The sequence below is a fragment of the Heloderma suspectum genome, chromosome 5 (assembly GCF_057233095.1).
Source record: "Heloderma suspectum isolate Gila_16-S chromosome 5, 16-S_ref, whole genome shotgun sequence".
Taxonomy (NCBI): domain Eukaryota; kingdom Metazoa; phylum Chordata; class Lepidosauria; order Squamata; family Helodermatidae; genus Heloderma; species Heloderma suspectum.
The window spans coordinates 162116414-162143116 of NC_139462.1; the positions used below are offsets into that span (position 1 = coordinate 162116414).

Below are 26703 nucleotides of genomic sequence, written 5' to 3' on the forward strand. Positions count from 1 at the left end.
ACCAGCAAGACTGCAGTGGAGATGGATGCCTGTCAGACAGATTGCTATGGGCAAAGTGAGGCCGGGCAGGTAGGGAGAAAGTTGCTGAACTGCACTGTGATCATTTGATTTACGTGACCAAATCTTTGGCAACAGTTTTTTTTTCATGAGAACTTTTTCCTCCCTAGGAAGAGAAACAGTTTGTGAGTCTTAGTTGTATGTGAAAGATGAATACATGTATGCATTCAGAATTACAATTGGGGAAGTTCTCTGCAGCAAACTTCTTAGTAAGCCAGTGATGGTAAACTTGCTGTTGTACACAGTAAATGAAATGTATTATCCCTAGTATATTAAAATAAAATATATTGTGTAGCATGTGCCGTGTGAAGTCTGTAGATACGGTGGAAGTTACTTAATAGCCCTTCTAGATCGGCAGATTCTCGCGTTAATTTATTGAACAACAAATATTGACAGTGTTAGAAACTGAGTCTATTGAACTTACACTGTTAATTAGCATTGCTTATTTACAGAAAACTATATATCAGGATATTACTTATTTGGCTGATTTTCATTTTTTAAGGAGAAGTACTGGGTAATGCTGACCATTGTGGAAAGTAGAGGGGTGTATGTTGGTAAGATCAAATGATTTGGAAAACTTATCTAGCAGAGTGCTGTATTTTAACAGGGGCACACAGACATCCTGGTTGGAGTCAAAGCAGAAATGGGAGCACCAAAACTGGATAGACCAAATGAAGGCTACTTGGAATTCTTTGTTGATTGGTTAGTGCAAACTGCTCACAGTGGGATCTTGTATAAGACCATATGTGCACAAAGTTAGAAGTAATTTTATTGGCAGGAGTGTACACACTGTTTGATTGTTTTTCAAAGTTTCTATGTCAACTGCCCAAAACAAAATAACTATAAGTATTATTAGTTTCATTAAATTCGTTACATTCCACCCTTCCTCCGAGGAACTCAGGGTGGCATACACAGCACATGTACCCTTGTTTTGAGCTGAATGTTATCAATACTCATTTTGAAAATGTGTTCATATTTGCTTTAGGGTTTCAAGATCCAAAACAATGGATCATCAAAGATACCCAGCAGTCTAATTAAACAGCTTCTTCTCCTGTTTGGAGTGGTAGCATCACTTCAAAATTATGTGTTGGATCCAGAAAAAAGCACACTTTACAGCGCTGGCAGAAGCTGATTTCCCCACCCTCTCCTCCCCCTGAATAAGTTCCTCTGAGGATTGGTAGATTCTGCTTAATGGGATAGGCTGTGGCACAAGGGAGCAGGAGGGGAAGGAGGGATTCCCAAAGGCAGAGGCTACTAATTGTTAGGATACATTTGCTGTGTTCTGCACCTCTTATTTGCAGCTGTTTATAAATGGTTCTATTCCAATTGCATTTCTCTAGAATCTAGTGTGTAGATGAAGTTGTTGGGCAGAAAGATACTGTCCAAAGAGGTACATGAAGTCACATTTTTAATAAAGACTTTATTCCATTAATTCATCATAACAATCAACTTATAGAAAAAATACACTACATAAAAATATACTAAACATACATTACATTTAACATACAATCATATAAAGTTTCTCCAAGCTAACTACTGCTAATTATTCATTATGTATTGAATCACTGATTGCCAAGTGTGTAAAACTGTATTGTATTTATGTACTGATGTTTGTAACACAGGGTGCTTCCAGACAAAGCTTTTATCCCCCCGTCAGCCTCCCTCATTCACAAAATGTTACAGGGGGTCCAGGCATCATTATCTTCCACTCATAAGGGTCCTGTGTTTCCCCACTGCTCGTTCAATCTTTTTTCTTACTGCAGAAAATCCATTAGGGAGAAAATGATGGAATAGCTGCACAGTACTTAGAATACACAATGTAGGTTCATGTTTATCAGCAGGAATAGACAAATTTGCATAATTCAATACATAAAGCTCAAGGCTCTGATGACATACCTAATTATACCAGCCTCCATCTCCTAGTATTTCTTTGCTTTTTTTCCATCACCACTACAAACGTAGAATGTCATCTTTAGTCTTCTGGCAAATCCAGCATCCTCCTGTCTACATATATTTTCATATGGTCACATTTGAAGCAACAACTAAAGGCCTAAGAGCACCATTGCAGCCCATCATGACTCTTGTAGCTCCTTGCATGGGGTTTAGGAGCCATTGGATCAAAATATGGATGGCTGCACAGAAGTACTCCCTGTGCTCACCTCTCCCTGCAAAGAAATGCGCACCTGGGGACTGAGCCCTGTCACTACTTTCTTGGATCATGGGAGCCCTGGGTCAGAAGCAGACAGTGTCAGTAGCAGGTTCCAGGTTTGAGGTGTGTGGGGGTTACTGTAGGGATTTTCTCCCAGTACTTAACCCCTTTTTCTAGAATAGATGCTTTGTGGGAGGGGGTACAATCCCTCCATATGGCCTAGCATACATAGCTACTGCATATGCTTCATGGCAAGAATCCCTTAGAAGAAATGGAGTAGCACTCATAGTCAACAAAAGGGTGGGGAAAGCAGTACTGGGGTATAATCTCAAAAACAATAGAATGATCTCAGTACGAATCCAAGGCAAACCATTCAACATCACAGTAATTCAAGTCTATGCCCCAACCACTGAGGCCGAAGAAGCTGAGGTTGATTGGTTCTATGAAGACCTACAACACCTTCTAGAACTAATACCAAAAAAAGATGTCCTCTTCATCATAGGGGATTGGAATGCTAAAGTAGGAAGTCAAGAAATCACCGGGCTAACAGGCAAGCATGGCCTTGGTGTACAAAATGAAGCAGGACAAAGGCTAATACACGCTGATCATAGCAAACACTCTTTTCCAACAGCACAAGAGGCGACTCGACACATGGACATCACCAGATGGTCAATATCGAAATCAAATTGATTATGTCCTTTGCAGCCAAAGATGGAGAAGCTCTATACAGGCAGTAAAAACAAGACCTGGAGCTGACTGTGGCTCAGATCATGAGCTGCTTCTTGCAAAATTTCGGCTTAAATTGAAGAACGTAGGGAAAACCACTAAACCATTCAGGTATGACCTAAATCATATCCCTTATGAATATACAGTGGAGGTGACGAATAGATTTAAGGGATTAGACCTGATAGACAGAGTGCCTGAGGAACTATGGACAGAGGTCTGTAACATTGTTCAGGAAGCAGCAACTCAATCCATCCCAAAGAAAAAGAAATGCAAGAAAGCCAAGTGGCTGTCTGATGAGGCTTTACAAGTAGCTGAGGAAAGAAGGGAAGCGAAAAGCAAGGGAGAAAGGGGAAGATATATCCAACTGAATGCAGAGTTCCAGAGAATAGCAAGGAGAGACTAGAAGGCCTTCTTAAATGAACAATGCAAAGAAATCGAGGAAAACAACAGAATGGGAAAGACTAGAGATCTCTTCAAGAAAATAGGAGATCTCAAGGTAATGTTTTGTGCAAAGACAGGCATGATAAAGGACAAAGAAGGCAGGGACCGAACAGAAGCATATGAGATTAAGAAGAGGTGGAAAGACTACACAGAAGAACTATACAGGAAAGATCTGAATGTCCCTGATAGCCATGATAGTGCGGTCACTGAACTTGAGCCGGACATCCTCGAGAGTGAAGTCAAGTGGGCCTTAGGAAGCATTACTAACAACAAAGCTAGCGGAGATGACAGTATTCCAGCTGAGCTATTTAAAATCCTAACAGATGATGCTGTTAAAGTGCTGCATTCAATATGCCAACACATTTGGAACACTCAACAGTGGCCACAAGACTGGAAAAGGTCAGTTTACATTCCAATTCCAAAGAAGGTCAATGCCAAAGAGTGTTCAAACTACCGTACAATTACGCTCATTTCACATGCCAGCAAGGTTATGCTCAAAATCCTACAAGCTAGGCTTCAGCAGTATGCGAACCGAGAACTACCAGAAGTACAAGCTGGGTTTCAAAGAGGCAGAGGAACTAGAGATCAAATCGCCAACTTTCGCTGGATCATGGAGAAAGCAAGAGAATTCCAGAAAAACATCTATTTCTGCTTCATTGACTACGCTAAAGCCTTTGATTGTGTGGATCACAACAAACTGTGGCAAATTCTGAAAGAGATGGGGGTACCAGACCACCTTACCTATCTCCTGAGAAACCTGTACGAGGGTCAAGAAGCAACAGTAAGAACCAGACATGGAACAACCGATTGGTTCCAAATTGGGAAAGGAGTACGACAAGGCTGCATATTGTCGCCCTGCTTATTTAACTTATATGCAGAGTACATCATGAGAAACGCCGGGTTGGATGAATCACAGGTCTGAATTAAGATTGCCGGGGGAATTATCAACAACCTCACATACGCAGATGATACCACCCTAATGGCAGAAAGCAAAGAGGATCTAAAGAGCCTCTTGTTGAGGGTGAAAGTGGAGAGTGCAAAAGCTGGTTTGAAACTCAACATTAAAAAAACTAAGATCATGGCATCTGGCCCCATCACTTCCTGGCATATGGAAGGGGAAGAAATGGAAGCAGTGACAGATGTTATTTTCTTGGGCTCCAAGATCACCGTAGACGGTGACTGTAGCCATGAAATTAAAAGACGCTTGCTCCTTGGGAGGAAAGCTATGGCAAGCCTAGACAGCATAGTAAGAAGCAGAGACATCACCTTGCCGACAAAGGTCCACATAATCAAAGCTATGGTTTTCCCAGTAGGAACGTATGGCTGTGAGAGCTGGACTATAAGGAAGGCTGAGCGCCGAAGAATTGATGCTTTCGAACTGTGGTGCTGGAGAAGACTCTTACGAGTCCCCTGGACTGCAAGGAGGTCAAATCAGTCCATCCTAAAGGAAATCAACCCTGAGTGCTCATTGGAAGGACAGATACTGAAGCTGAAGCTCAAATATTTTGGCCACCTAAGGCAAAGAGAAAACTCTCTGGAAAAGACCCTGATGCTGGGAAAGACTGAAGGCAAAAGGAGAAGGGGACGGCAGAGGATGAGATGGCTGGATAGCATCACTGATGCAATGAATATGGACTTGAGCACGCTCCAGGAGAGAGCGCAGGACAGGAAGGCCTGGCGTGCTATGGTCCATGGGGTCACGAAGAGTCGGACACGACTGAACGACTGAACAACAACAACAATGCTTCATGGTTCAAGACAAATGAAGAGGCTTCACTGCCACAATTGGAAACAGTGTAGCTGCCTAATGTGAGGCTGGCAGCCACACGCAATAGGGGCTTTTCTTTTGCCGCCCCTCAGTTGTGGAATGGCCTTCTGGTTGAACTGCGCCTGCTGACCTTGTTGGAGGTTTTCAAGCAGGCAGTAAAGAGTCCATTATTCTGGCAGGCCTTCCCTTTTTAGAACTCGTTCCTTTTGCTGACTTTTGTATACACTTTTTAAGCAGTGTTGTTTTAAGCTGTGTTTTATTGTTGGATTTTTAAAAAAGAATGTTTTTAGTTCAAAGTTGCTTTTAGAGATATGGTGTTTGTATATATTGCCCATATGTTTTTATGTAAATGGCTTTTAAACTTTGTATATTGTATTTTAATGTTTTAACTTTTGTAAACCGCCCAAATTGCTTTGACTATGGGATGGAATAGAAATGTAATTAATAACAACGTATCTATTGCATGTTATAGGCCTACCACTAGGTGGGGTAGCCAAACATATTTTAACATCTGGAGGTCCTCTCTCTGAATTACTGCAAATTCCTTGGATTAAATATATTTATTGTCATTGAAGATTTTGGTGGTCCTACTACATTTTAAAAGGTTGCAAAATTACTAACTCATTTTGAATTGCAGCCTGGTCTCTTGTGCTTTGGGAGATATTCAGGCGTACAGAAAGTGTGTCTTCCAATAGAATGTTTAGGCTGTGTGTTAGTTATATCGTTACTGAGATTAGAAATGAAACAACTGTGGATTATGCTCTTGCCTGTTTATGATTACGTATTGAAGAGTACTATCCCCCCCCCGAACTGTTTTATGGCTCTGTGCCAGGAAATTGAGCAACCTATTCAGTTACAAAGGGTATAGCGAACACATACAAAGAGCTCAAGGACTGACACAAAATTGTTTACTTGATCTAGATGCAATTAATGTACATTTTCTGAACGTACTATTCTGAAACAGCTGATATATAGGCGATGCGATGCTCATGATACAGCACTTCAGAACAAAACAAATGACTACCAGTAGCACATCCAGTTTATACATTTATAGATTTTAAAATTTAAATTTATAGGTGTAATTAAATATTCACACACAGAGATCTTTAAATGTGAAATGTTTCAGTATAAAACCCTAGTTCTAGCTTCAATGACTGAAACTGGTGTTTTATACTGAAATGTTTCACACTTCACATTGTGCCTTAAAGTATTCAGAACACTTCCCATTCTTTATCTCAGAAATCACACAGTATAGCATAGGACATTACAGTTCTTTGTAAACGTAATGTAATCGTATAATAAAGTGCTAAAATGCAGAAGCCCAAAGAGGCAGACTTAGGGTGTTGCTGTGGGAACTATGAATCTGTCTTTTAATTGAGCATAAATCAGATCTCACCCTTAATGAATTAGGAATGACTGTGTGGTTTGATGTTCTTGTAATTGGCGATTAAAATTCTAACTACAAGTTAGAAATCTAGTTTGCTCGTAATTATTTGGTGGCTAAATTGTATAGTGCAGGTAAATTAGAGACTTGTTAGAACTTTTCCTCTATATGCTCATTCTCGTTAGGAAACTTTTAATGTCCCTTCCTAACTATGCAGTTAGAAGTGTTCAGGTGCTGACTCACTGCGTAACTCAAAAGAATCAGCGCAAGCTGCATGACATTCCTGGCCTCCTTTCTATATTATGAAAGACACTATCTGTACATAACATGCAGTCATATATCCTATAAGAAATTAGACTACATATTTGGCTAATGCAGTGGACCTCTTCCAAGACCTGCTATGTTACAAATAATTTCTTAGGAGGCGCTACACTTGCCATGGTAAAGCAGCCACACAAACTATGACAAAACGTCAATCTTGCTGGGTAATTGGATGGCGTAAGGCAGTGTCAGGGGAGAAGCCTGTGGCTGGTGTAGAGCCTGGGACCAGAGGGATAGCAAGGTGAAGGGTGCGTGCTACTACCACCAAGCTCTGGTTTAAGGAAGGAACTGCAGCGAATCCAAGCAGAATAGCAAGGAAGTCTCTTTAACAGCAATAGGACAGGATGAGTCATATGGCCAGGCTCCAACTCGCTATAAAAGCTTCCTAGACAGGCTTATTCATGAGCTTCTGCAACAAGAAGGCTCTTCCGCTGTTTTCCTGCTTTTCGTGATATTTACCTAGTCTTCTTCCCATCCCTTCTTGACAGGAGCTGTACCTGATGGGATGTAATGCTGGATAATTTCTAAAACAAACAGTGCTGGGGCTAATCTCGCTCAGTGTACCCTTTAATCTCGGATACTTGCTCAGCACTGCAGTTACTGAGTTGTGAGGGGAAGGTACTTTGCACATGCTCAAAAGCACTGTGTATTACTTCATATCCTTTAGCATTTAACCTTGGGGATCCTTAGCTCAAGATTAAGCCATGTGCCAGACAATCTACATTGGTTGGCAAAGCTGTTGATCTTTCAGTAAGCACTGTCTGAGAGATCTGCATATCTCAAGATGATCACATTAGCTGAGATGGCTCAGCAAATAAATGTATGCCATAGCCAATCATTCTGTCTTGCTATGGCAGTGGCACTTTCCCAGTTGTTTAGATCCCTTATCTTGTGTATCCCTGTTTTCATCCTGGGGTAAACTCAGTCCAGTTTGCCTATGCATGTTCTAAACATATGCATGCTTGGCATATGTTTTGAACCACCGTTCTCCCAGTCTTTTAATTTGCTATTTTTCCCATATATCAAAACAGTCAGAGGGTAAAGGCCAGTAGAAATGGTATCTTTTATGGCAGCCTTCCCCATGCTGGCTGGGCATGATGGGAGTTGCAGTCCAACATATCTGGAGGACACCAGATTGGAAAAGGCTGTTTTATGGGATCAGCCTATAAAATCCACAACACATGGAGACTGTTCTTTACCAGAAAGGGAGCATAGCAAAGTGTGAAACATTTTAAAACAAAATAATGCTCTTGGGTAGGTTGCTTAGTACATTATAAAGACACTGAAGGGAAAAAACAAGGAAACTGAGGGGGAGGGATTTGCATGACCATTCTGTTGCAGCCCTGGCTTGGGCAAGTTTTTGTGCATGCTCCCTCAGAAGGAAAGTATTTTGAACTGGCTTGTAACCTTTAGTTGGTTGATTGGTAAGATCAGCCTTCACCAGTCTGATGCCCTCCAGGTCTGTTGGACAACACAGCATTCCTGACCATTGGCTATCCTAGCTGGGAATGATGGGAGTTGTTGTCCAGCACATCAGGAGGGTACCACATTGGGGAAGACTGGGTTAGAGAAAAGGCTTTTATAATCGAGGGCACTTTTTTAGTCAATCACTTGGGCAGCAGATGGTTTTTAAGAATTATTTTCAGTGCAAGTACTTAAACAAAATTACAGGTTGATGCATCACCTTTGAAGAGGCATTCTTCCCCCTTCCTGTACACAGGGATAGAGTAGCTCTAACATGGCAACTGCTGGGCATGTATCATCTAAAAACAATGTGTGTGTGTGTGTGTGTGTGTGTGTGTACATGTGTTCTACAGAGTTATTGCGTGCATACACAAATGTATGCAGCTTTACTTGGTTAAAACTTTACAAAGATGTCTTCATTTGGGTGACAGCCATGATTGTCTCTCTTGGGGCAGCGAAGCCTTCCTACCTAGAGTGGTGGTGTGGAATATGAGTCTGTGTTATGCTTGCAGCAGTGTGTGTGCGCGTGTGATGCTTTGCCATCCACATGCACAAACTCTTCCTCCCCACCCTCAGCAGCTTGGGACTCTGCCTGCCTTGGATTTCAATTTGAAGCAAGCAGTGATTGGGACTGTTTACTATGCCCTTGTTTCTCATATAGTGAGAAACATTCTTATACTGAGTCAGACCAGAGGTCCATCTAGCCCACTCGCTGGCAGCAGCTCTCCAGGGTTTCAGGCAGGAATTTTTCCAGCCCTGCCTGGAGATGCCGGGGATCGAACCTGGGACCTTCTCCATGCCAAGCAGGTGCTCTGCGACTGAGCTACAGCCCCCTCCCTGGAGAGAGAGAGGAAGATAGGGAGCTAGTCCTTGCAACTGCTTCCCCATCCCATGGACCTGAGAGCTTCTGAATCCCAGGCATGTGACGGTAGAGAACAGGGTGGGTTGCACTGGCAGCCTTAGGCTGTCAAGTAATTCTGTCAAGCTAGTGCTGATCCTCCTGCATGGATACCTTTTGACCAGGAAGGCTGCGTGTTGAAAATCCATGTGCGTGCGTGTTTGACATTGTAGTCCACCTGGAGTGACACTTTTTGGAGATCATGAGACTCCTTCAATACAGCAGTCTCTACTACAGCAGCAGCCAATTAAGACTATGGTGATCATGCTGTCACTTCATCTGTTCTCACCCACCGCATTTGTCTCCTTAATCTGTCATGTTTAACAGGCTATATTGTTGGCCTTTTTCAACTTTTTTTCCTTCTTAACCAGAAGACAGAGTCAACCAATTGTTCTTAACTTTCAGTCGGACCTGAGATAAGCTACGTGCTGCTTGCGGGGGGCGAGGGGGGTGATTTCAGGTAGTCCGTAGAACTCCTTGGCTCCGTTTTATTATACTGATTTGTGAAATCTGATTTTATTCATGTCCTGTAGCAGGGAAGGAATGGGATTTAACGTTCTGAATTATGCCGAGTCCCCTGAACTGTAAGGTGTCTTATTTTTCTTTCAGTTCAGCAAATGCCACTCCAGAATTTGAAGGCCGTGGCGGAGAGGAACTTGGCACTGAAATAGCAAATACCCTCTACAGAATATTTAATAACGAGAGCAGCATTGACCTGAAACTGCTTTGCATTAATCCCAGAGAGCACTGCTGGGTGCTTTATGTTGATGTCTTGGTAAGTAAAACAAAGAAAGATGAGCTTAATTTAAACTTGAGCTTCAAAGAATTCAAGATGTTGACTGGTTGAATATTCATGAGTATTTCTCTCTTGAAGTCTAAATGTCGCCACACCCCCTGGATATCATTGATTTCCGGTCTTTGCCTCCCTTTCCTGGTATGTCCAGTCTCTCGTCATATGATAAGCCTCCAGGCAAGGGCAATTGAGAGAACTTTGGCATTTCCAGTTTCAGTCTGGAAGCCTGAAAACAATTTGCATTGAGTTTCAAATATCTTCTACTTGAAGTACATTATTTTGTACTTCAGTTATCTGGAAAGTGAGGAATGGTCCTAAAAGACTGCCAGGTGTTAAGGAAAGTTACCTTGGACCAGGTTTTAGGGAAAGGTGGTCTTGGGCCAGCTTCAGATGGTGGAACTCTTCCCTGCACCCCCGCCCCATTACTAGTAAGTTCCAGGCTTTTGATAATCCAATTTTAAACTGAGGAAATGTCTTTAGCCATTCATTTTTTTAACTACCTGAGCCTTGTAATTTGCTCCTTGGTACTAGTTTAAATAATACTCTAGATCCCATGGAAGACAACACCCTATGGTCTTTTATATGCTGTCTAGAGTCGCTTCCCACCATATGTGTCCTTCTGTTCATGGTGTTTCTAGCATTGTAAGATGCAAGGTACTGTCTGCTTATTGTTTTGTTAAATAGCTCATGGGTCCCCAATGTTTTTGGGCCAGTGGGCACATTTGGAATTTTGAGACAGTGCTGTGAGCACTCTCACAAAATGGCTGCCATAGGAGGTGTGGCCAGTTACAAAACATTAATGTCCCAAAGGCAAACTGGTGAGGCTAAAAGAAAAGTAATGTGCTCAAGAATCTAAGCACAAGGCAGAGGATGTTGGGGATTGAACCTCGGACCTTCTGCATGCAGAGCAGGTGCTCTACCACTGAGCTACAGGCCCCTTCCTAGAGAGAGGGGAGGATAGGGAGCTAGTCCTTGCAACTGCTTCCAAAAGGTAGAGGTGTAGTCTGAGATCCAAAACATGAACCCACTCTTCTGAACCCACACTTTTCCACTTCAACAGCCTATTTCACAGACAGCAAACAGATGAGGCTCAGAGTATAAATTGGAGTCTGAGCCACAAATGCCAAATCACATATTTGCCCCCACATAGCACCAAAGAAATCTCCCTCCTGCCCCCTCTAGCCCCCCCAAGATGCTTCCCACATCTCCTGGTCCTCCGGGGTGTTTCCTATCACCTTCAGTTTACCTTTTTGTTTTTTCTGGGTGGCTGGGCATGCTTCAAAATGATGTGCTGGGCTCCAGCTGCCCAACATCTTTATTTTCTAACAATGCCTCTGTGGCCCAGAGGCATTCTTAAAAATAAAAATGGTGCTCAAAGTCAGTGCATTGCTTTGCAACTTACCCACCGTCCAGTTAAAAAAACTAATTGATCATGAGGGGCATGGAGCCTAGCAGACGCCATTGGAGATGTCTGTGGGCATCACTTTAAGGATCCTAGAGATAGTTCTTGGCTTTGTTTAAAATTGTTTTACAACATTGTTGAAACCAAAAAAAATTCACATAGTGTAGTTGGTAGTTAACAGCTTAAGTTCCAAGCCAAGAAATCTGCAGGGCTCTAACCTTTTGTGAAAAAGATTCCATCATTAGTAAAGCCTTATCTCTGCGCATCTTTCATGAATTAACATTTCTATTGGAATATCTTGTTTCAGGGAGAAATAGCATAATACAGTCAGGGCCAGAAATATTGGAACAAGGATAACTGTTTTGGCAGTTGGCCTCTGTACACCACCACATTGAAGTTGGAAGGAAACACACCCAGATGAGAGCGAAGTCAGGACTTTCAGCTGTAATTCAAGGGGTTTGACAAAAGTGGGGTACTAACCATTCAGGAAGTACAGCCAGTGGCATACACACACACCCGTCGTTGGTGGCTCATAAGTAATGGAACAAACCAACATCATTTCAAACTTAAGGATCGCCTTTAATACCTGGATGAAAATCCTTTGCAATCAATGACTGCCTGAAGTCTGGAACCTATGGACATGACCAAATGCTGAGTTTCCTCCCTCGAGATGCTTTGCCAGACCTTTACTGCAGCTGCCTTCAGCTGCTGCTTGTTTGTGGGTCTTTCTGCCTTCAGTCTTGTCTTCAGTAAGTGAGAAGCATGCTCTATTGGGTTGAGATCAGGTGACTGACTTGGCCATTGAAGAACATCCCACTTCTTTGTCTTGAGAAACTCTTGGGTAGCATTTGCTGTATGTTTGGGGTCATTATCCATCTGCAATATGAAGCGGTGTCCTATCAGTTTGGCAGCATTCGGCTGAATCTGAGCAGAAAGTATAGCCCTATACACTTCAGAATTCATCCTGCTGCTTTTATCAGCAGTCAGGTCATCAATAAACACCAGTGACCCGGCTCCATTGGCAGCCATACATACCCATGCCATAACACTGCCTCCACCATGTTTGACAGATGATGTGGTATGCTTTGGATCATGAGCTGTTCCTTTCCTTCTCCATACTTTTCTCTTCCCATCATTCTGGTACAAGTTAATCTTGGTTTCATCAGTCTAAAAAATCTTATTCCAGAACTGGGCAGGGCTTTTTAGGTGTTTGCTGGCAAAGGCTAATCTGGCCTTTTGGTTCTTGAGCATTACCAGTGGTTTGCACCTTGTTGTAAAGCCTCTGTATTTACATTCATAAAGCTGTCTCTTGACTGTAGATGTTGACAATGACATGCCTACCTCCTCAAGAGCATTCTTGACCTGGCTAGATGTTGTGAAAGGGTTCCTCTTCACCATGAGCAGAATTGTGCGGTCATCCACTTTAGTTGTCTTCCGTGGTCTTCCAGGCCTTTTGCTGTTGCTGAGCTTGCCAGTTAATTCCTTCTTTTTCAGGATGTCCCAAACTGTTGTTGGCCACTCCCACTGTTTCTGTTATCTCACTGATGGGTTTATGTTGTTTCCTTGGCCTAATGATGGCCTCCTTCACTCGCATGGACACCTCTTTGGACCTCATGTTGGGAGTTCCAGGGAACAGCTACCAAATGCAAATGTAACACTCAGAACCACCTCCAGGCCTTTTATCTGCTTGATTGGTCATGGGGTACCCAGGAAACAGGCCACACCTGGCCATGCAGCTGCTTGTCAGCCATTCGTTCCATTACTTATGAGCCACCAACGATGGGTGTGTGTGTATGCCACTGGCTGTCCTTCCTGAATGATTAGTGCCCCACTTTTGTCAAACCCCTTGAATTACAGCTGAAAGTCCTGACTTCGCTCCCATCTGCGTGTGTTTCCTTTCAACTTCAATGTGGTGGTGTACAGAGGCCAGCTGCCAAAACAGTTATCTTTGTTCCAAAATTTCGGGCCCTGACTGTATATCCACCAGTTCTAGGTTTGTACTTTTGAAGGGCTGTTCATATAAATGACTGTTCATGTAAAACTCACTTTATTTTTTTTATTTCAGTTACTGGAGTGTGGTGGTAACTTGTTTGATGCCATCTCTATTGCAGTGAAGGCAGCACTATTTAATACCAGGTAAATCATACATATTTTTCCAAAGGAAATTTGTGGTGCAGAAGTGTCTTTAAAAGCCTAAATATTGAAGGCTCTTTTTTCCCTGGGCAGGTATTTCCCTTTACAGGGAACCTTTGATGATGGAGGCTTGAAATGCACATAATATACTGACTATCTCTAAATAAGTATGAAGCTCTCAAACATAAAGTGTAGCTTGGGTTTTTGCAGAGGAATAAGCATTCAGTTGTCTCTCTGACAAGTCGAGCAGGAGATATACTTAACAGTGTGATAGTCTGAAAGATGCTTTTGGCTTCTGGGGGGATTCCATGGAGAGCATGAATCTGAGTTTGAAGCACAAGTGCCCTATTCCCAGCATGCAGCTCCACTTCTCTTCTCATTGGTCGACTGGGCCCTCACTCACATGCAAAATTGACTCTGTATTGCACAAATGGCTGGTTACGGAGCTTCAAGTCAAGTAGAAAACATGCAGACAGCCAAAGTTCATCCTTGGTCACTTCAAGGATTGCTTCAGAAAGTCAAAATACATTTGACTGAATGAATTTGAAGCAACTGGGTGGCATGAAGGTGAACAAAACTTGCCAGTGTCTCACACCCTTTTAACATGGCCTTCCTCACCCTACCTGGTCCCTGTCCTCCCCATGTATGCCCAGATTCAGCAAAGCTATCTCTGGTTTCACGGCTCCTTCCAACTCAGAATATGAATGGGAAACTGTGGTTTAAGAAACTTGGAAAACTTCACTGAAGCCAGATGTGCAAGGGGAGAGGTGATGAGGTCGTATACAGGCCCATGGATAGTTATGTCTGAACCAGGCCTACCTCTTGAGTCTTAGCAGGATTTCAGAAATAATTCTGGAGTATTTTTTTTTAAAGTTTGCATGTATGTATGTATGTATGTATGTAATGTGATGGAATGTCTGAGCTTACGCTTGAAATGGGATTCAGTCTTCCTTCAGAAACTGGAAGGTGTAAGTGAAAGCTGCGTGGATGCAAAAGAATAGTTTCAATCAGAAGGCTGCTGATACCCAGCTCTTTTTCAGATAAGATGCTGTGGTTCTTCTGTCTTCACTTTCAACTCGAGGATGGCTCACGCATGCACAGTCATCACTTGATAGCTGTGACATCATCTGATGACTTGCATATGTGAGTGGGCCATCACAAACAGAGTTTTCATATCACCTCAGACTTAACACATTTCATTGGATTCAGTTTACACATTCAGCCTCCACTTGTCTAGTGCATAGAAAGTGAGGTGTTACATGCATGTGTGAACCAGCCCCTACTTCTAAATAGTCCCAACTTTTTTTTACTACTACTGATAGCACTACTACTACTGATAGCACTACTAGTAGTAATAGTAATAATATCACATTATGAACAAACTTTAAACTAAAATTTCTTGGTTACAAAGTAACACTCTGAAAATTATTCATTAATACAACTGAAAATAACTATTCAAGAGGATTAACATTTTCACCAGATGTTGGATTCAGATGCAGCATAAAGGGAGATGATCAATACTAGTAATATTTGGTATTTATGTACCTCTTTAAGAGTTTTCAGAGCTCTTCACATACATCATCTTGTTATTCCTACCACTACTCTATAAGGTAGGTCTGTGTTTGTTGTTGTTGTTCAGTCGTGTCCGACTCTTCCGTGACCCCATGGACCATAGCACGCCAGGCCTTCCTGTCCTGCGCTCTCTCCTGGAGCGTGCTCAAGTTCATATTCATTGCATCCGTGATGCTATCTAGCCATCTCATCCTCTGCCGTCCCCTTCTCCTTTTGCCTTCAGTCTTTCCCAGCATCAGGGTCTTTTCCAGGGAGTTTTCTCTTCGCATTAGGTGGCCAAAATATTGGAGCTTCAGCTTCATTATCTGTCCTTCCAATGAGCACTCAGGGTTGATTTCCTTTAGGATGGACTGATTTGACCTCCTTGCAGTCCAGGGCACTCGTAAGAGTCTTCTCCAGCACCACAGTTCGAAAGCATCAATTCTTCGGCGCTCAGCCTTCCTTATAGTCCAGCTCTCACAGCCATACATTACTACTGGGAAAACCATAGCTTTGATTAGACGGACCTTTGTCGGCAAGGTGATGTCTCTGCTTCTTACTATGCTGTCTAGGTTGGCCATAGCTTTCCTCCCAAGGAGCAAGCGTCTTTTAATTTCATGGCTACAGTCACCGTCTGCGGTGATCTTGGAGCCCAAGAAAGTAAAATCTGTCACTGCTTCCATTTCTTCCCCTTCTATATGCCAGGAAGTGATGGGGCCAGATGCCATGATCTTTGTTTTTTTAATGTTGAGTTTCAAACCAGCTTTTGCACTCTCCTCTTTCACCCTCAACAAGAGGCTCTTGAGATCCTCTTCGCTTTCCGCCATTAGGGTGGTATCGTCTGCATATCGGAGGTTGTTGATAATTCTCCCAGCAATCTGAATTCCGACCTCTGATTCATCCAACCCGGCATTTCTCATGATGTACTCTGCATATAAGTTAAATAAGCAGGGTGACAATATGCAGCCTTGTCGTACTCCTTTCCCAATTTTGAACCAATCGGTTGTTCCATCTCTGTGTTACCAGCCGATTATTGCCGATGGAAGCTGAGGCTGTGAAGGTGAGACTTAAGCTTAGGCTACTGAGTTTAATTCATAGCAGAGGAAAAATTCAGATGAGGGACTGCCTGATTTGTAGCTTCGGCTGCAGTCCTACACACTTGCTTGGGAGTAAGTCCCAATGAACTCAGTAGAACTTACTATCAGAATACATGGGCACAGGACTGCACTGTTACTTTCTTGGCCACACCTTCATTCTGGTAACACATCAGCCAATTTTTGCCTTTATGTGCCCGGAGTATTTTTATTTATTTTTATTATATTTATATCCCACCTTTTTTCCTCCTAAGGAACCCAAGGTAGCATACATAATCCTCCTTCTCTCCATTGTATCCTCACAACAACAACCCTGTGAGGTGGGTTAGGCTGAGAGTCTGTGACTGGCCCAAAGTCACCCAGTGAGCTTCCATGGCTGAGGGGACTAGAACCCCGATCTCCCTACTCCCAGTCCAACACTCTAGCCACTACACCACAATGACTATACTGGTCAGTTTCTCCATTTCTGCTACCCTCCAGATTCTGCTAAATCAGTCATTTATTGATGATTATTCTAAATGCAGCAATTGATTCAATACATACAAATAAATGAATGGGAGGGAACCATGGCACTCTGCTCAGGGCTCCTGCAATGCACAGCGATTCTATAACTCAATCCAGCTTCCTAACTCTGCCCAACAATCTAGTTCAAAGCATCTAGTCTTATGTTTTGTTTCTCACTGTATTATATAAAACCTGCATAGCACTTTGGCACAGTTATGGAAGGCTGTACAAAACACTTCTAGGCTGTTTTTTTGAAAAGACTAGCTTTGGAATGAACCCATTATATGTCGGGAATGTGCCTTTTCTTTTTTACAGATGGGGAAGCTGTTCTAAATTATTTGCTGATACAACTTCATTTTTTTAAAGTTTAGATAAGGGGAACATAACTTTCCCCAAGGTTTTGTGAAAAGCTTTTCTATTCAGAAAATGAATTGAGTCTGTTCCCATTTTTTTTTAAATGGGCTACAGGCCAATGATAACAAAGGAAATTGTTAGCTCTGAACTAGCTACAATCATGGTGTGGTATGTCATGATTGTCATGCTGTTATTAGTGTGCGCGCGCATGTATATGTGTGTGTTTCTCACTTTACCAAGTTCAAAAGCTGTAGCTTAAGTGTCCTTCTCCAAACGGGTGCCCTTCAGATGTTTTGTGCTATAACTCCCATCAGCACCAGTCAGTATGGCCAGTTGTCAGGGAAGGTAGGTGTTGTAGTACAAAACAACTGGAAGGCACCGAGCTGGGGAAGGATATTTTAAAAACTGGGTATGATTGAAATTTCAGAAGTCTCAACTTGTGCTGGCAACATAAGCTAGTCCCTAACGTGGCTGTGGGTTGTTACTGCTAAACAGCAATTGATGCTGTCATTCTTAAAAGCACAGGCAGTACTGTTATATGGCACAGAAAGGCCAGAGTGAGGACCACATTATTGGCCACCACGTTTATCATTTCAAACGTACCCCACCTTCCCTCCAGAGAGCTCCAGGCCACTAAAACAATATATGGATAATTTAAAACTACCCTTACAATATAACAGTAAAACACTAGAACAGCAGCAGAAAATAACAGAATACAACAGCAACATTATTTAAAAGCCATAGACAGTTTAAAACACTTTCAGTGAGACAGCAATTCACTGCTCAAACGCCTTCCTAGAAAGGAAGCCTTTGCCAGCATGCAGAAAGCCATTAGAGAAGAGGCAAGAAGGGCTTTCCTCAGAAGGGAGTTCCAGAGCCCGGCCACAGCCACCAAGAAGACCATCTCCTTTGTCCCAACTAAGCATATTTTGGGAGATGGTGGTACACATAGGAGGGCCTCCAAAGGCTATCTCAGTAGGTGGGCAGGCTTACACAGAAGGTGGTCCTTCACATATCCCAGTTCTAAACCATTCAGGGATTGAAAAATTATTGCCAGAAGTCTGAATTTGTCCTGGCTTGACTTGATGCCCAGGGGAAGGGGCCTGTAGCACAGGCACTCACGGATGGTTCAGTGTCAGATAGAGAGTGCTCAAGTCCAGTAGAGAGGGGTCGCATCCAATAAACTACAGTCAGGTCCAGGAGAGCAGGACCGTGGACAGTATACTGACTGTAGTCTTTCCTCACAGTTGCCCCAGCAATGGACTGCAGGGAACTGAGGCCTTAAGAAGGCTGACAGGCCCAAAGCTTTCAGAGGCTCCACCCCCGCTGGATGCTAGCTGTAGCCCTGCAAGGGCCACGGTTATTTCTGTCGCCTCATGCTCCTGAGTGGCTGAGGAACAGGACAAGCTGTAGGAGAGTCCTCTGAGACTGCCGGGAGGGCCAGGTCCTCAGGCCTGGAAGGCATCTAAGGGGGTGCGAAGGGTTCTCCCTGAAAGGAGATGACCAGTGACTCATTGGACTCTGAATCGTCCTTAGGATGCTGCTGAGCCTCAGAGCCTGGGGACATGGCCGTGTTGTGCCCAGAAACAAATGGGAAACCCATGCAGCTATGTCAACAAGGGAGTTACATGTTCCCTATATGTGGCCCCTATTAACAGCTTGGCTGCTGCATTCTGGACCATCTGCCATTTCCAAGCACTTTTCCAAGGGAGCCCTATATAGAGCACATTGCAGTGATCCAGATGAGATGTAGCTAAGGCATGTGTCGCCATGGCTTGATCTGCATTGTCTAGGAACGGGTGTAGTTGGTATACCAGCCTCAGCTGGGCAAAGGCACTCCTGGCCACAGCCGAGACCTGGGTGTTCAGGGTCAAGCCCAGGACCAGAAGAACCCCCAAATTATCCACCTGCATTTTCAAGGCAAGTCCTACCCCATCCAACACTGATTGAACCCCAATTCCTGGGTCAGCTCTGTTGACCATGAGCACATCTGTCTTGTCTGGATTAAGCCTCAACTTGGTTGCCTACATCTAGTCCATGACTGCCTCCCCATGACATTCCATATAAATATTGAATAAGATGGGGGTGGGGGACAAGACTGAACCCTGAGGGACACCATAGGCCAGTGGCCAAGGCATCAGACCTGAGTCCCTCAGTACTACCTTCTGAAACTGGCCCCCCAGGAAGGACCGGAGCCACTGTAACACTGTGCCCCCAACTCCCATCCCAGTGAGCCAGCTCAGAAGGAGCTGCCCTGGTGTGTTTCAGGCCCCAAACCAGGCCTAACGCTGGATTATTGGAACAGACGTGCCTCACACAGATTGAGGCTCGGGCTTTGTTGGTGCAAGCCACTGTATATGTACTGGGTGTACATAGTTCAGTGGGTGTAATGTTGTGTAGTGCCCAGTAGCGTTGCCCCGCTCTGCCTATTTCTGTGCTGCGCAACATGGTTGCATGTGCTTCTATCAACCATATAAGGTTCTCTGATGAAATCTTTCCCATAAGTGGCCAGGTAAGTGTTCTCTAAGGCATGCAAGCATATATTGTTCTCTTAATTGTTTGTACTATTGCATTATAAATGAATACTTACTCTTTAAGAATATTTGGGATAACAAGATTTATATGAAGACATGTTTTAATGGAGGCTTTTAAAAACCCATCCAGAATTTCCCAAACAGGAAGTGTGTTTTTAGAACAGAATAGGCAACTGTGAAATTATTATTGTAATCTATGGAAATTCTGTCACCTGTAAAACGTGATTTTGATGAGGAACTGGGGCAATCCCACATGACAAAATAGGCAGGAATAGCAAATTATTGGACATTCACTTCTGTTTTCTTTAGGATACCCAAAGTACGTGTTTTGGAGGATGAAGGAGGGCGGGAAATTGAGCTTTCTGATGATCCCTATGACTGTATTCGGCTTAATGTAGAAAATGTCCCCTGCATTGTCACGCTAAGCAAAGTAAGCCTCTGAAAGTTCTGAACTTTTCTCCTGTGTTCTCGTTTCAATACAAAAAGGATGGCCTCCTACTTTTCATTGTGGCCACAGCCGTGCAACACTCTCGGGAACCATATGAGAGATGTTTATTAGTTTTTTCTGTGGGAGCAATTTGGTTTTGTGTTTGTTTATTTTTTGAGGAAAGTTGCCTTTTCTTAGAAATAGGCCTGCCCATTAAGACCTTACGAAGCAGGCCACTATTATTTACTACTGGTTTGAGAAGGTATTTTGGCACATGGTTTGGGAAAAGGGCTTTTTCAGTCATGGCCCCCCAGTTCTGGAATGCTCTCCCAAGGGAAGCTCGCCTGACGCCCACATTGCTATCTTTTCAGCACCAGGCTAAGACTTTCCTGTTCTCCAAGACTTTAAAAAAAAATTCAAAGTCTTTACAATTATTTTTGTGTTTTATTATCTTAGCCCCTGCAGTGCTGTTTATTATCCTAGTCTCTGCAATGTGATATTGTGTTTTATACTGTGTTGGTACATTTATTAGTTTTATGTTGTTAATTTTATTGTGATTGTGGTTGTATTTTTATCATTATTGTAAAATGTCTAGAGAAATTTATTTTACGAGGCATTTAATAAATTCAATAAATAAACAAATAGCTAAATAAAAGGTATTCCAGGCAGAAAACAGGAAGTATACAGAAACTAATTGCTTGTGAAGGCTTCTGTTCATCTCAGTCTATCTTTTTTTATTTATTTGTTATATTTTTATCCTGCCTTTTCCCCCAAGGAGCCAAAGGCAGCATACATGATCCTCCTCCTCTCCATTTTATCCTCCCAACAACCTGTGAGCTAGGTTAGGGTGAGAGTCAGTGACTGACCCAAAGTCACCCAGTGAGCTTCATGGCCAAGCGGGGAGTAGAACCCAGGTCTCCCAAGTGCCAGTCTAACACTCTAACCACTACACCACAGTGTCTCTTGTGAATGAATGGGGTGATGATTCTGCAGTAAATTGCTGTGGATCTAGAATTCCCTCCCTGTGTTATGGCTCTTGTGTTGCTCTTTTCCTCCCTTAAACTAAATGGCCATTCTTCCTTCCTTACTTTATTTTAACATATTGGGCGTCTTTTAGTGCCTTGTGTGTTACTGTAGTGTTCTTTATTCTTGTACAGTACCCTGAAATCTAATATGATGAGTGTGTGTGTATTATTTGGGGGGGGGGGGTTGTGTCAAAGAGCACATTCCCTCAAGAATTATCTGTTGAGGGGCTGCATGGCACCAGTCGGTGGAGATGAAGCTCGTGGGTGGGGCCAGACCCAAAGGCGGGTGGGCCACCCGTATGCTCTCTCTTTGCTACCTCTGTTCTGTCTCACACACACACCCTTTCTCTCTCCCTCTTCTTCCCTGCCCAGAGAGCTGCCAGGGCAGGGAAAAACCACTCTTCCCAGAGATCCAAACTGATAATTTGCAGAGGGCTTCTGAAACTAGGCTGAAGGCCACAGGTTATCCACCTCCAAATTTAAAACACTCAAAAAGCTGCCCTTGCTGCAGCTTTTCTGGATCGTAATTTTTATCAGCACAGACTGATAAAATTAATGGTAGATTTTAAATGGTTTTTAAAATCCATGTTGATAAAAAGTAAGGTCTGGAGCAGCTTAAAGGGCCAATTTGAATGGGCTTCCAGTTGTGAGATAATTCCCCATCGTTTTTATAAATATTGCACAGCATTATAGATTTTGATCCTTCCCCTTCGAAAACATTTTTCACCGCCAGTGTGGCTTTACAATTGCATACATAACAGAATTATAGACAATTTTATAAGATCAACACTATAAAAAAATGAACACGCATGAAGGTGCATAAAATGCCATCAGGAACTGAGAGTGAATTAAATGCCTGGGAGAATAAAAGGGGGGTTACCTGATGCCAAAAAGATAAGGAAGTTGGCACCAGATTAGCCCTGCTGGCAAAAGCATTCCACAACTGGGATGCAACCACCAAGAAGGCCCTCTCTCCCATTCCCTCCCCCCCTCACCTCAGATAGCCTCCAAAGGTGATCTTAACATATGGCCAGCCAAGATATGTGGGCCTATGCTGTGCACTTTAAGGTGGAGAACAGTATTGCATGCTCATTGGCAGTATACTTCATAGAGCTGTCTCTGATTCTGAATGAATAGAAATTTCTACTCAGCAGCTCTATGTATGCAGCAATACTCCGATATGTGCGTGGAATCGGTGGATCTGGGGCTTTTACAGTGGGATCCTATGAATGTTTACTCAGAAGTACATCCCACTGTGCTCATGCTTTGAAGGTCTCAGGCTCAATCCCCAGCATCTGCAGGTAGGGTTAGAAAAATCCCTGCCTGAAACCCTGGAGAGCGCTGCCAGTCAGTGTTGACGATACCAGGCTAGATGGACCAAAGGTCTGACTCAGTATGAGGCAGTGTCCTATGTTTCCTATGTACCTGCATAGGATTGCAGCCTATGTTTGTTTCTCCTTGCTTTTACAGATTGGTTATAGGCATGTTGTGGATGCCACCCTTCAGGAGGAAGCATGTTCCATGGCCAGCCTCCTCATTTCTGTGACGAGTAAAGGTGTCCTGACTTGTATGAAGAAAGTGGGAAGAGGGAGCCTTGATCCAGAAAGCATATTCGAGATGATGGAGGTAAGCAAGCTTTGGACAGTTTGTTATAAGTCAAACTACAGCATGAATTTTGACAGTGTTAATCAGTCAATCATAAAAGTTGACCTGTCAACCTATTTTAGTTTCAAATGTAAATTCTAAAACTTTCAGTAGGTTTCGAGAAACATTTGCAGGTACATTTGCTGTGTAACTTAAAGCCTGTTGCTACAGTTTCCATTGACAAGTACTGACTCTTGGAAACATTTTTTTAGCAAAATCTAAACATCACTGTTTTATTAGCAAACTTCATGTTGCATGCTGTTCCTCCTCTGAAACGGTGACACAGCTAACCGTAGCGATCAGGGTTCTTCTCTGAGGAAATGGAGAGAACGTTTTTGTCGGGAGAGGGTTGAAGATGCATGACAAAAATGCAGGGAACATGATTTGTAACAGTTTCATAACTCTTCCTTAATGTTCTTATATTCTTGGCCAAGTCAGGAATTGTGCTCTTGTTTGTCAGCCTTGAGGCAAACGGTTCCATCTAGCACACATGTACTAAAAATGAAATGCTAGAAGATAACTTTGAAAAAGTATAGCAGCCTGTGCTTTGGGCCAACTTTTATTTATGGTAGACATTGCTTATCTGTAGTGCTCAAAGCTGTATCTTATATATTAAGGTTATTCTTTGTGTTCCATTACTTTATTTCTATAGTTTATACTCAATATGTTCAAATGATACAGGAAATCTTCCTTACTTTTCATTCTGAGACACACAGCATTGGCGTAATTTTTTGTTGCGTCCTCCCATGAGCTCTGCAGAAGCAATTTCTTTATCTTCTGTCTAATTTCTGCAGATGTTGAGACAACCAAAATCCTCTTAGAGATAACCATTTTTCCCCTCTAGTGGGAGGTTAGAGTTTTTCATGATAACCCTCCTAACTTTCACTGTTGTTGATATCTGTGGAGGGGGGAGATAAAATCGTTATACTACGCCCTCTTTTTTGATAGGGAGGCATAAGATCTGCTTCTGCTGGGTTCTCAAGAAGGGGAATTTCCCATCACCTAGAATCTGCCTCTTTTCTAAGGGGCACTAATCGGGTTCAGTTCTTTGTCTGTAAGGTCTACCAGGCAATTTTCCTTTCTGTATTTTTTTCTTTTGTGCTGGTACAGTAAATCAGGATCTGGGCATGGAGCAGGAGATACAGACAACTGCTTCAGCATATACTTATATAAGTGCAGTGTGGACAAATTCAGCACAGGCTGAATATAAGCCCAGAATGTGGTTGTTGAATGGTTCTTGCTATGTGCTGAACCTTATGCATGACTTCTTTGAGTTTTCCAATACTTAAAAAAATACGTTTTGATCAAGTGAAACAACTCTGCTAGTTTTGTTTTTAACAACATGCACTATATATAGATGTATAGTTATAGATATCTCACCCCTGGTAGATGTTAACTTTTAAGAAGAACCGTTTTCATAAAAGAAGCCGCCTTCTGTATGAATTATTTTCTTCTAATTAAATTGTCCTACCTTACATTGTTGTTTGTTTGTTTGTTTTCTCTTCATTTGCATTCCAGACAGGGAAGAGGGTTGGCAAATCATTGCACACCTCCTTGCAAACTATCTTAGACAAAGAAGAGAGTCTTGGAACAGCACGGAAAAAAGTTGGATTCCTGGGATGAGCACTATCAGTACATTAATCTGGATGAAAATTTATGAAAGGGTGGGTTTGTTTGTTCCTTAGTGTTTTTTTTACAGGGTTGATTGTATAATCTTTAAATAAAGGTGGGTTCTCTCTCTCTCTCTCTCTCTCGTCATTGCAATTCTTGTTAATTGATGTTTAAATATTGGTGGCAAAATAGGAGATTTTATCAACTCTTCCACAAAATTGTAAAAGAATGCAGTGATTCTACTTGCTTACCCCAGTTCATCAAGAGGTGATCAGAATGTGGAAACAGGTTTCTGCATTGATCTCCCCCCAGTATACATGCTCATGTGAGTGCTTGGGGATCACCATCATACAGCCCTTGGGGTTGCGTGTACTATGCTCACCCTGTCTAAACATTCACAAACACAATTGGGGCACTGGGGGTGGGGGGTGCCTCGCAGCAAGCACATCAACAGACCTGCAGTCTCCTGTTGCACTCACAGAGCCCCTCCCTGTCAATCCAGGACTTTCTCCCCACATGCATATAGTAGGCTGTCAGCACTGGAGAAGGGACCCACAAGCACAGCAGATGCCATTGGCAGAATGATCTGTACTATGTCTCTGGACCAGTTTTAAAGAATTGGGCAGAAAGAATGCCTCAGAGGTGAACTGCCTTGCTCCACGCTGCGAAGAAAGGTGTGACACTTCATGGGCAAGATACTGCATCTGACACAGAAATACACCCATATGTTGCTCCAGATGGACGACTGCCTGCGCACCCGGCCACCATTGCTCTGTGATCCATGAACGGCCTTTGCCGTGGCAGCTGTGGCCATCAGGGCTGGTGGAAATCTCCACATGTTGCTGCGCAGTTATTGCCACGTTTTCATTGTCATTCATCCAGCTGAACAATAAAAGGAAACATCTGTGGAGCAAAAGAGCTCCGTGTTTGTCCCAGAAACATGTAATTGCTTTTGCTCAGAAGGTAACATCCAAAAGCCTTGTGGAATAAACCAAGGATTTCAATAGCTCCTCAGAGCTTCAGAGAAAGTAAGAAATGCTTTATCCAGTAGTTAAAAATACTTTGTTTCATGTGTTGGCTATAGACGTGCTCTTCTGAACCAAACAGTGGGAGCTATAATGAAGATCAGCAGCACTGTAAAAATCCCCTTTTAAGTAACGTTATTCATTCATGAGAAGCAATTGGCTATTTGTTCTATGGAACTCTTTGCTGTTGCAAAAGATGCTACATTTTTCAAGGTTGCTAGCTAGTGAGTCCCAAATGCCTTATTTCAAGTTCTTCCAGTTCACTGGATCTTTTTAATAAATATAAATCCATGTACTCCTTCTTAAGAAAGCAATGTGAATCAGCCCTCATAATTTCACTGTTGTATGATGGCCATTTCGGGGAGGCCATAGGTCCAGTTGAATATGAAACTTTGAAAGATTCACACGTCAGGACCAATTTACATGTGTGGCAGTGCCACCAGATTTCCTCCGGTCGAATGTAGCATGTAAGCCAGAAAGCTACATGTCTCTGATCACACGTAATTGCAATAACATACCCAGCCATTTATGTTCAGATTTGGACAATTCAGATTTCGCTCAGAACCAGGTGTTTACAGCACAACCTGGTGCCTTCCAGACATTTTGGACTTCAACTCCCATCAGCCCTGGCCAGCATGGCCAATGTTCAGGAATGCTGGGAGCCACAGTCCAAAACATCTGGAGGGCACCAGGTTTGGGAAAGCTGGTTTACTTCTAGTTCATAGGTTACTTCCTCCAGATAAATGCATGTAAATATGAGCTAAAAGATGTTGGCGTACTGTCAGTGTGGCTATCACCACTGAATGTGCAAAGAAGTTCTAAGCATAGATAGAACATCTACTATTAAGAAATTAGATGGAGTGAAGAAGTGCCTACTTTCTATCTATCCAGAGCCAGCTGTTGCATGACATCCTCTTTTCATGCAGTATATTAGCTAACATTCTGGCAGCCTTCACCAAACCATCACTCTTTCTGAGGCACAAAAGGATGTATGAATTCCTTCATGACCTAATTATGTGATAGTTTTTGCTGATGTGGAATCTGGCTGTGTCCAAACTGGGAATGGAAAAGCCATACCTAGTAACTTGTTTCTACTTCCTTTCTGCTATCCTTCCTAATTTCAAAACTTTTTATTTTATTTGCAATTATAACAGAACGGGATGGGGGGACAAACATCAACAGCAAGAAAAACAACAGCAAAAAAAGGGAATCCATTCACAATAATTATTCACAACACCATTAATAAAAGGGGCGGGGGGAAGTTCGACTTCCATTTCAAAATATCCTAAAGTGTGTTCTCACCTACTTTCTTACTTGGCAATACCTGGTAATTTCCTAGAACTGTTTCCAAAATGGTCAGTGATACCACTGTTCATGGTTTTTCTCCCATTTGGGCAT

The 26703-nt window shown here is 42.7% G+C and overlaps 1 protein-coding gene across 1 annotated transcript in view; it reads left to right on the forward strand.

Annotated features, from left to right (window-relative positions):
- Positions 1 to 24431, forward strand: part of EXOSC7 (exosome component 7) — a 31978-nt gene extending 7547 nt beyond the window's left edge. Inside the window, exons 3-8 of the mRNA XM_084858116.1 lie at positions 665 to 759; positions 9818 to 9983; positions 13469 to 13539; positions 19883 to 20003; positions 22496 to 22651; positions 24188 to 24431. Coding sequence (XP_084714242.1) covers positions 665 to 759; positions 9818 to 9983; positions 13469 to 13539; positions 19883 to 20003; positions 22496 to 22651; positions 24188 to 24292 — 714 coding nt within the window. The 3' untranslated portion in view covers positions 24293 to 24431. The remainder of the gene's footprint in view (positions 1 to 664; positions 760 to 9817; positions 9984 to 13468; positions 13540 to 19882; positions 20004 to 22495; positions 22652 to 24187) is intronic.
- Positions 24432 to 26703: the final 2272 nt, after the last annotated feature.